This window comes from Podarcis liolepis, assembly GCF_965112155.1.
Source record: "Podarcis liolepis genome assembly, chromosome: 17".
Classification (NCBI taxonomy): Eukaryota; Metazoa; Chordata; class Lepidosauria; order Squamata; family Lacertidae; genus Podarcis; species Podarcis liolepis.
The window spans coordinates 4,258,850-4,269,376 of NC_139571.1; the positions used below are offsets into that span (position 1 = coordinate 4,258,850).

General features: G+C 46.2%; 2 protein-coding genes across 4 annotated transcripts; one reads left to right on the forward strand and one right to left on the reverse strand.

Annotated features, from left to right (window-relative positions):
• On the forward strand, positions 1–3,111 carry RPL10 (ribosomal protein L10). The gene is made up of 5 exons (XM_083482862.1): positions 1–1,535; positions 1,736–1,843; positions 1,930–2,068; positions 2,384–2,546; positions 2,880–3,111. The coding sequence occupies exons 2-5, from the start codon at positions 1,807–1,809 to the stop codon at positions 3,033–3,035; spliced, it is 495 nt and encodes a 164-aa protein (XP_083338988.1). The 5' UTR covers positions 1–1,535; positions 1,736–1,806; the 3' UTR covers positions 3,036–3,111.
• Positions 2,523–10,242, reverse strand: LOC310696803 (deoxyribonuclease-1-like). Of its 3 annotated transcripts, XM_083482828.1 has the most exons (8): positions 9,829–10,242; positions 7,621–7,709; positions 7,304–7,390; positions 5,851–5,963; positions 5,199–5,311; positions 4,812–4,969; positions 4,336–4,432; positions 2,523–4,246 (listed from the first exon to the last, which is right to left on the reverse strand). In XM_083482828.1, exons 1-8 carry the CDS (start codon positions 10,099–10,101, stop codon positions 4,172–4,174), a joined length of 1,005 nt encoding a protein of 334 aa, XP_083338954.1. In that variant the 5' UTR covers positions 10,102–10,242; the 3' UTR covers positions 2,523–4,171. The 3 variants fall into 3 exon arrangements, 2 of the variants coding, with proteins under 2 accessions (XP_083338954.1, XP_083338953.1); XR_014520728.1 differs by having other exon boundaries at positions 4,201–4,246; positions 4,336–4,969; XM_083482827.1 differs by having other exon boundaries at positions 3,258–4,969.
• Positions 10,243–10,527: the final 285 nt, after the last annotated feature.

The window sequence follows — 10,527 nt, forward strand, 5'->3', positions numbered from 1 at the left end:
TGGGCTTTCCACGGCTTGCTTGTGGCCCGTGGACCCTTCTGCCGTTGCCGCCTGTGGGTGGTTCTTAGCAGCAAGGTTGCTTTCGTGGGATGGCTATTAGACCCCCAAGCACGCACCCCCGTACACACACCCACACACACCCGTGAGTTTAGCATAAAGAGATGAGATTTCTGACACATTTGAGCAAGGGCTGCCTGCCTCATGTTGCATCCTGCCTCCTAGCAGTGGCCAGTTGTATGCATGCATCAGAAACCCTTAAGCGGGACATGAAGGCTGAAGCCTCCCCGTGTTCTTTGTCCCTAATATCCATAATGTTAGTGGTTTGGGTGGTAGTCACTGCTAGTTGTACTCAGAGTAAGCCCACTGAAGCAAGCAGGCATGACTAAGGTTCACTAATTTCAGTGGATGCACTCTTGAGTAGGATGTAGTTGAGTACAGTATGATACTAATATGTGTGTGAGTCTTCAGAGTGCTTCACATAAATATTCTTTATTTTATTCTTACAACACTAAGCATTAGATACTAAGCTTAGAGAGTTGAGACTGAAAGTGGCTTTGCCTGAGACCACATAATGGCCTGGTTCAGACTTTCATTCAAAGCCTCATAAACTTTTATGAAGCCAGGCACTAGCCATTCTATCACACACCACCCCCAGCAGGCCAGCATAAATCCAGATTTCCTGGTTGTGTCTGAATACAAGGCAAGATCGTTGCATAGAAACTGATGAGGAATAGGAGACATACTTCTCACAAGTGCCCATTCCAAGCTTCAAAAGCCATGGTTTGTTGAGCCGAAAACGATTGTCCAAACCATGGTGTAACTTTGAGCTAAACATTGCTGCAGAAATTACTATTGATACTAATATGTGTGAGAGTCTTCAGAGTGCTTCACTCTGAGTGCTTCTTGGGATGGGAGCCAGATCTGTCAGCCAAATGTGTAGGGAAAGTAGAAGTTATTGGGTTCACAGAACTTCCCTTACTGTTAAGAAACAGTACTAGTATGAAAATAAAAGCCAATAAATACAGATAGGTGTCTACATGCTCTTTATTAATTGTATGAGACATATTTTTAATTTAGCACTTGCTTGGTAGCCATAGAGCAGCAAGAAATTGAATGTGGCAAGTGAGCAGACTAGCAACATGGAAGAAGGATTCTGTTCCTTATGTTTGCCCAGCATAGACATGCAATGAGCTGCTGAAGGAAGGTTGGAGCTCTTCATCCTTCCACTGCTAAACTCCCATTAGGCTAGTAAATTGGTTTAAAAGGCTAATATCTGGGACTGCATCTTGGACCAGTTTCTAACCCACCAACCCCCAATCAGAAGTGAATGACCAAATGCAAGGGTTGATGGGAGCTGTAGTTCAACAACCTATGCAAGGCTATAGGTTCCCCATTTCTGGTTTAACATATTCAGCAGTTGTGACTTTTAATTTCAAAAAATTGTTTCTGACTACCTTATCTGTCTTTTTCTTCTAGTTATCGATACTGCAAGAACAAGCCTTACCCCAAATCCCGTTTCTGTAGAGGTGTTCCTGGTAAGTTAATATATTTATTTTTGTCTGATGAACTGTTAAATTGAACTTCGTGCATTCAGATAGGAATGTAGAATTTAATCCAACAGAGGATAGCCTGATGAGACTTAATTGCATGGTCAGAGTGGATTGCACCTAATTTGGCCTGTTAGGAAATCCAAGTTTTAGTGAACTGGCTGATAATATTACTTTCTATTCTTCAGATCCCAAGATCAGGATTTTTGACCTGGGCAGGAAGAAGGCCAAGGTTGATGAGTTCCCACTCTGTGGGCACATGGTGTCAGATGAATATGAGCAGCTTTCATCAGAAGGTACAGAGCACTAAAAGACCACTCAAACCACTCTTTTTGCTGTGCTTCAACGGTCTGTCCCATTCACCCTGTCTCTCTTTCTGCAGCTCTAGAGGCCGCCCGTATCTGTGCCAACAAATACATGGTGAAAAGTTGTGGTAAGGATGGATTTCACATCCGTGTGCGCCTGCACCCCTTCCATGTCATCCGCATCAACAAGATGTTGTCATGTGCTGGAGCTGATAGGTGAGGAATGGGTAGAGACCCAGTTCTGGTGTTAAAATTGACCTTGCAGTCAATTAAGCCGACCAGCCCCTGCTGCTATCGGGGGGTGGTGTGCACTGACTGCACACAGCAACTCCCTTGGTTGTGTACGTGCTCTGTTCCTTGTACAGTGCACCTTAAGGGACCCTGGGAACACTTGAGTCCTGGTGAGGTGCATGACTGGCTGAAGCTCTTGGCTTCTACATTTGCCAAGTGGGCTTGACTGGTGGTGGGTGTAGCAGCGTGGTATAGTCCTTGAGGATAACACCCTAAGATTTGGTTTTGGTTTCTTATTAGACTCCAGACAGGAATGCGTGGAGCCTTTGGTAAGCCTCAGGGCACTGTGGCCCGTGTGCATATTGGCCAGGTCATCATGTCCATCCGTACCAAGGTGCAGAACAAGGAACATGTCATTGAAGCACTGCGCAGAGCCAAGTTCAAGTTCCCTGGCCGCCAGAAGGTAATGTGTGTGTTGGTGGGGGAAGAATACTGTCAGTGCAGAAGTATACAGGCGTTGCACCGCTAAAGATAGGGTGCAAAACAAGATAAATCTCTCAGTATAGCTAGTGAGATCATAAGCTTTAGTTTGGTGCTCTTGCAACCTTTTGCCGAGAATGAACTTTGTCATATGACTTTCATCTACAGTGCCTGACTGTAAGTTGGTATGGAGGGACAGGCCAGTTGACCTGTGGTGTTGCATCTCAGCTCAACAAAGACAGGCTGATACTCAGTAGTATATGCATAATAGCTGGGAAGTCTGGGGCAAGCTTCTGATGTCTTCTCTCTCACCTAGATCCACATTTCCAAGAAATGGGGCTTCACCAAATTCAATGCTGATGAATTTGAGGACATGGTGGCTGAGAAGCGCCTTATCCCTGATGGCTGTGGAGTGAAATACATCCCCAACAGAGGCCCTCTGGACAAGTGGCGTGCATTGCATGCAGCATAAGTGCTTGGTGTTTATCCACAAGCTGCTTTCCTCAATTCTTGAAGGAAGATGAATGGAAATAAAAGATGTCTATTGAGCTGCTGTGTTTACTGTTACATTAATGTTACTGTGGGTTTGATAAAACATCAAACATACGTTCACCCTCTTCTGGAAACAAGTGAACATAGTACAGTGGTACCTTGGGTTACATACACTTCAGGTTACAGACTCCGCTAACCCAGAAATAGTGTTTCAGGATGAGAACAGAAATCGTGCTACGGCGGCAGCAGGAGGCCCCATTAGCTAAAGTGGTGCTTCAGGTTAAGAACAGTTTCAGGTTAAGTATGGACCTCCGTAACAAATTAAGTACTTAACCCAAGGTACCACTGTAATGAATTTGAGTATCTGTAAACCTTTGTCAGTGTCACACAAGACAATTCTCACAGTAGCTAATCCCTCAGGCTGGTCTCCCATAAGCATTCCTAAGGATGGGGCAAAAAAAACCTGTAGGACTTCCAGGGCAAAGTAAGCAGGAAAAGGTTGCCTTGTAATTCAGAGCAGATTGGGAAGGGGGCTATTTCAGACAGCTTATCCTCTATTACTAATATTGCCCTGCACTGCGCAACCACAGTTGTGTGTGCATTATAGAAGTATGGCTTACTGAGGCAGCATCCTGCTTCGTCAGGGTTGGTTGGTTCAGCCGAAACAAAAATTGGATTATCTAGGATAAACAATGTTGGGAGTTTCTGGGGTTAAAGGATGGGATATAGATGACAACTGAATGAAAGAAAGATACTTCTTTAAAAACTCTACTTTCTAAGGAAGCTGAATGCTGGCCTAATGCCTACGACCCATGTAGGATATTTACCATTCACCCAGCCCTAAGCTTGGGTGGTGAGTTTTGTGGCACACCTGGATAGGCCTGTAGGTTTGCAAGCCCTAGCTACAACGTAGATGGGGCGCTTCTGTCATCTTGGCTTTCATGCTGGAGGCAAGGTGCAGAGCGGGGGAAGTGTATGTGCATTGGACTTCTTTTACTGTATGGCAGTTCCACTGCTGCCCTAGACGGATCTTGCTGAATGGAATAGTCAGAGAAGTTAGTTTCTTTTTGCCCTGCCATTGCCCTTGCTTCTATAGCCAGAAGGATGGTTGACTGTTTAGAGCTCTCGCTGGGCTTTCGGAGCAAGCCGAAGATTCACCTCTACAGGATAGTGGTCGCTGACTGCTAGGGCCTGTAGGAATGAAATGGTGTGGATTATTCAGGTCTTTACATCACATTCAAACTAGCAGCCAGTTAAGAAAGGAGCCCAATTACACCCACCTCTTCCTCCGATAGTCCAAGTGCTTGTGTGAAGTTGAAAGGCTTGGCAGATCTGGGTACAATGGCGCCAAGCAGCTCTTCTCCATGGACTATAATCCTAGCATGGGAGGACAGAGTACAAAAGTGGAGTGTGATGGGTCTCTGCTCTGCCCCCAACAAAAAAAGCATGGCCAATTTACGTGAGACAAAGCAGGAGTCTAGTATGCCAGGTTAGCTCTTAAGTTCTTGGCCTGGCTGTGGCACAGATCAGGAGTAGTCTCTGCCTCTAGTGTTGTCTGCTCTCCAGCTCAACAGACCAGAAGCAAAACCACACCAAAAAAGGGCATATGGTATACACTAAGTGACACAATCTCCTCGGGGCTTGCTTTCTGTCTGGCATGTTTGCTTGAAAGGCTGGCAAATACTGGATTGTTTTTGGGAGTAAGAGGAAGCATGTTGAGAATGGGTGAGTGGAGCTGAAAAGTGTCCCCTGGTACCTGTCATAGGCACAGCAGGTCCGGTGGCTGACTGTGGTGTCCTCTCCATCACCAATGAGCCAGTGGAAAGCAAGGTGATTGCGCAGGCGGATCCCAGCCCAAGCACTTGCTGGGATGTAGGCACCAGCAGCATTCAGATCTCCCAGCAGCATCACATTCTATTCAGATCACAAGGAAAGGGTTGTATGTGAGTAGCATCTCCACTAGAGGAGGTGGCATGAGACTGAAAGCTAGTTGCTGGGAATCAGGCGAAGGAGAATGTCCTATTACACATCTGGTTAGCCACTGTGAGAACAGGGTGCTGGACTAGGTTGGTCTTCTGATCCAGCAGGGCTTTTATGTTCTTAGTGACTTGCTGAGTTTACAACATCTGCCCCCATAATATACCTCAGTTTTCCACCGTTGCATCAGTTCTGTGCACACTCCAAACAGCAGATCAAGCTCTTGGGCAGCTTCCCGAGGACTGGTGTGGTGTAAAAGTAGCACAAAATCTAAGATAGCTGTGGGGTGGAAGACAGCAGTTCAGATGATGGGAGAGGTTTCACTACTGATCTCCCTACTCTTTCCTCTTAGTGGCTGTTATTACACACATGCACACTTAACAAGAGCTAGCTCCTTTACCTCAGCTTCTCAATACATTCAATTTCTTCTGTTTCCTCATCTACCCTAAGCACCACTGAACCATCCAACTAGGGCTATACAGTGGTACCTCGGGTTACATACGCTTCAGGTTACATACGCTTCAGGTTACAGACTTCGCTAACTCAGGAAAAAGTACCTGGGGTTAATAACTTTGCTTCAGGATGAGAACAGAAATTGCACGGCGGTGGCAGCAGGAAACCCTATTAGCTAAAGTGGTACTTCAGGTTAAGAACAGTTTCAGGTTAAGAACGGACCATAAGAAATGCCAGGCTTTCAGTCCTAAAACCGAGGTAATCTTCCATAACTGCCTTGGAGATAACAGCTCCTGGGTCGCCAAGAATCTGTGGACAAGTATCCAGAACAATTTAGACCTCTGTGTGGAGAAACTGGGTGTTACCTGTGTATGGAGAGTGAAAGCGAGCGGCAAAGGGCCCCCGGGCAAATGCCTTGTCATTTCTGGCATCCTCATCCCCAAACTGGCACCAATCAGTAACTGACACAACATCCATTCTGTCAAGGTAAAAAAAGTAGGCATCAGAGGGAAGATGCAGCCAAGGAGCCTTCATTCCTCAAAAGGTTAAAGTATGCATCATCTCTCTCTCGACTGTTGAATATGAGGGTGAACTTGGATCTGGGAGATTTGGGTCTGTGTGCCTTTGAGTGAGTTCTTATCCAAGTAAACCTGTGCCTGGTTGTGTTCCAATACAGAGCCTGCAAGTGGAAGCTCTCATGACTGAATGTTCCTCTATCATATATATATATACACACACACACACACACACACACACACACACACACACACACACAAAAAGCAAGCTAGATGTCAGCACCCAGTTGCTCCCTTTCACCCCGATTTGCAATCTGTCTTTGTGAAGGGGTCATTATTATGATTAAATCAGGTAAGCCTCTGTCCGCAGGCCAAAGTCTCAGCCCAAACACAGGTTTATATCCTCAGGAGATCCAGGCCTTGGTTCCGCAACTACAAACCAGAGCTGTGAGACCCAACACTAATGAGCAGGTGTGGAGTAGTGGATGGACACTTAAGTGCAGCTTTATATGTGGCAAATCCAGACTGAAATTGCTGCTCAGCCAAAACAAAGTTCACTGGGAAATTATTGTCTCATACCCCAATTTGCCCAAATACATTTTTCTGAGGCTAAAAAATAGTTTTGGAGGAAGGGTGGGATTATAGGGGTAACAAATATGGAAATGCATATTGTTAAAATGTGTTATAATTGATTGGCAATTAAAATACCAGAAGTAGCCCTACCGTTAGGCAGTGAGGTGGCTGCCTCAGCTGGTAGATGCGGTAGCTAGGTGGGTGGGCAGGAGGGGAACAGCAGTGCAAGGAAGTTGTTGTTGCTGTTATTATACCTCACCCAGCCATTCTGGTCAGCTTCTAGCACATATTGTATGTTCAGTACTGTGGATCCATTTCTGTGGAACCCACAGCTGAGATCAGATAGCCCCCCCCCCCTTGAAGTTTTGACATCTAGTGAAAATGTTTTCTTCTTTCTTTAAAAATCAGCAGGCATTTTAGCTATGTTTTCTGATTTTTTGGTTAGTTTTAACTGATTTCATATTCACTGTATCTTTTTAGCCTTACTGCCTAGTGACTTAGGTGTTTATTACTGAAATAAGTAATAAATTCTCACACTGCTCCGCTTTGGTGCTTGAAATGGAGGAAGGCAGGTATCATTTTGTCCTTCACCTTGGGTAACAAAATGGCCACCCCTGTAAAACAATATCCTGGGAGAGGGGGAGTTATATACATGCATATATAGGCCAGAGTTGGATTTTGGTTCCTGGGGCTCTGATTTAGTCATGTTCCCAGCTCCCCCAGACATTACCGATACACAAATATATTCTGCTCCTTGTAGCTGCCTCGCCCCAGCCTCTTGCTCTCCAGGCGGCTGTAGTGATGAGAGGGATCATACCTGCCAGGGAGAAAGAGTTCAAGATGCCACTTTGCCTAATAACAAAATGGGGTGGTACAGGATCCTCAGATGAAGAATGGAGCAATGGGGGGCGGGGAAGCCTTGTTAGAATGCTCCCCCACAATAAAAAAAAAAGAAATCTCCCTGTGAATAAAAATAAACTAACTGTGCGATCTCCCCACACACCTATTTTGACTAGGTCTATGATTAGCAGCCTCTGCTGGCACTACCTGTTCAGCTCCCGCAGCAACGTCTGAATAGCTGCACCCCTGGAGTCTCGCACCTCTTGGATGGCAGAAATATCACAGCGAGAGAGGATCTGGCAGTGGGAGAAGAGTGGGTGGTCAGGGCAATAAGGTGCTCTGGGCATTGTCACTGTCACACATATTTCCCCCTTTCCCTTGGTCCTGGTCGCTTCCGCGTTGCCACTGTTCTGCAGAACTTCATAGTGGATTAGAGTGCTTTGTTGCCCGCTTTTTAAAAACAACAGTAACCAGACTGTTTGTGGTGCAGGAAGTGATGGGGAAATCCATTGACGTCTTGGATGAATTAATTAGTAACAGAAAGGAATGTAGGCACCAGGCCCCCTCCACTCATGAGCAGAGTGAAGCAGCAGCCCTTCCATCTCTGCCCTGGTGGAGAAGCAGCATCAACATCTGCCAGATCTCACAAGATCTTGCCAAACTCTTAAGTAAACAGATTGGAAAGAATGATCAAAGGTAAACAGATGCAGCATTTGTTCATATCACTGCCTTAGCATGCAGTGACCAGGGACGTTGACATGGTGGGGATGGACAAGGCCCTGGAAACCAAGACTTATGTGGAAGGGTTGTGGGAGTTGGGTATGTTTAGACTGCAAAAGAGGAGACTGATAGCCGACTTCAAAGGAATGTGAAAGGGATGTCACATAGAAGATGGAGCTAACTTGTTTTCTTCTGCTGTGGAGGATAGAACCCAAAGCGATGGCTTCAAGTTATAAGAAAGGAGATTCTGACTAAACATCAAAAATAACTTTCTGACGTTAAGAGCTGTTTGTCAGTGGAATGGATTCCATCAGAAGGTGGTGAATTCTCCTTCCTTGGAGGTTTTTAAGCAGAGGGCTTTAGCTGAGATTTCTGCATTGCAGGGGGTTGGACTAGATGACCCTCAGGATCCCTTCCAACTCTACAATTCTGTCTCTTAAGATTCCATGCAAAGGTTTTCAGGTCCTTCCTAGAGATTAATTAGGAATTGCTTAAGCACTCCAATCAGTGTGAAGCTGACCAATGTGTGGTTTCTACACATTGCACTGACATTATAAAAAAAATCAAGTGGGCCAATATTGGTCAAAAGCACACATCCCTTTGCTTAAAATCAAGGGTTGTGTGACTTGTATTAGACAGATGCCTTCTACCAAGCCAGACACTGAACCATCTTGCTTAGTATCTACATTGACTGGCAGCAGCTTTCCAGCTTTCAGACAACAGTCTCAGCACAGGACCTTTTGCATGCAACAGAAACTTTTGCATGCAAAGCAGATGCTCTATCACTGAAATTGAGCTCTTCCATTAGCACTGCTATAGTTATGAGATAAAAAGGTAAAGGTACCCCTGCCCGTACGGGCCAGTCGTGTCCGACTCTAGGGTTGCATGCTCATCTCGCTCTAGAAGCCGTGAGCCAGCGCCGTCCGAAGACACTTCCGGGTCACGTGGCCAGCGTGATGAAGCTGCAACTGGCGAGCCAGCACCAGTGCAGCACACAGAAACGCTGTTCACCTTCCCGCTGTAAAGCGGTACCTATTTATCTACTTGCACTTAAGAGCGCTTTCGAACTGCTAGGTGGGCAGGAGCTGGGACCGAACGATAGGAGCTCACCCCGCCGCAGGGATTCGAACCGCCGACCATACGATCGGCAAGTCCTAGGCACTGAGGTTTTACCCACAGCGCCACCCGTGGCCCTTAGTTATGAGATGTATGCTCTTAAAATTCCTATGTTTGCAATTAAACCCAACTTTAATACATGCAAGAGCAGGGCTTTGAACTTAGCTGCTTGTCAGACTGCCTCAACTGAAAGACCTCCTGCTCAGAATTCATTTTTGTTACATGGTCTTAAATCTCTCAGCTTGTGGAGTAGCTGGTACATTTTTCTTCCTGCTCTTTGCTCATGGCCATCTGCCATGGATGCTTCAGTTGAGATTCCTGCACTGCAGGCGGTTGGACAACCCTTCAGGTCCCTATTAATTCTATTATTCTATTTGCTTATCACTGTAGCAGGAATACATTTGCAGCCTGTCATCCACAGTGTTTTTACCTCTGCCATAACCGCAGCTGCCCCCAGATCTCTATGGTTAGGGATACAGTTTATGGTTTCTGAGCAGGGCTGAGAGCAAGAATTGCTCATTAAACTAATGAAGCACTGTTATCACCATTGCCCTTGGTCCTAATCAATCACAAACTCACCTGGACAAGAGCTCCCATGACCCTCCGGTTTGCTGCCTTGGCTCTCCCAAAACTGCGTATGTTGAAAGCACAGATTTTGAAGGCTCCTGCCACAACCTGCACGCCCAGAAAGATGAGCAGAAGGGTGAAGCTCTGTCCCATAGCACTGGTGTTCCTTGATGTATGTATTGAGCTGATGCTGGAGGGTGTTGATAGCCCAGAGGACTGTATTGCTGCATCAGCATCCAGGCAGGGGAGGGAAAAGGCCTTTGTACTGACTGTTGCGTTTGACATGACAACATAGCAGAGAAAGTGCTGGGCCACACCAGCATGATTACTTGCTGAGAGAGGGCGGCATCCCAGAAGTCAGGTTCCCACTTTCTCCTCCCTACTCCTCACATGCTGCCACTGTCCTTCCAGAACCAGCAACCATTCAGAATAAGCTGAACAGCCTCATGGATTGTCCATAAATGATCCCTTTGTCCATATACACATCTCTCTCTCCCGTCTCTCTGTGTCATGGGTTGGCTGGACACAGAGGAATGGTGGAAGGTACCAGCTAGGAAACCCCCAAGGAACTAAGGCTCAGAGCCTAGGGCTTGGTGGTGAGATGATGATGAGTAGTCAGAGGGAGAAGCATGGGAAGAGGATGTGTCTGAAGCTGAAGATGTAACAGGGTTTAGTGAGCAGGAAGAGGCGGTGGCAGAGAGACATGCAGAA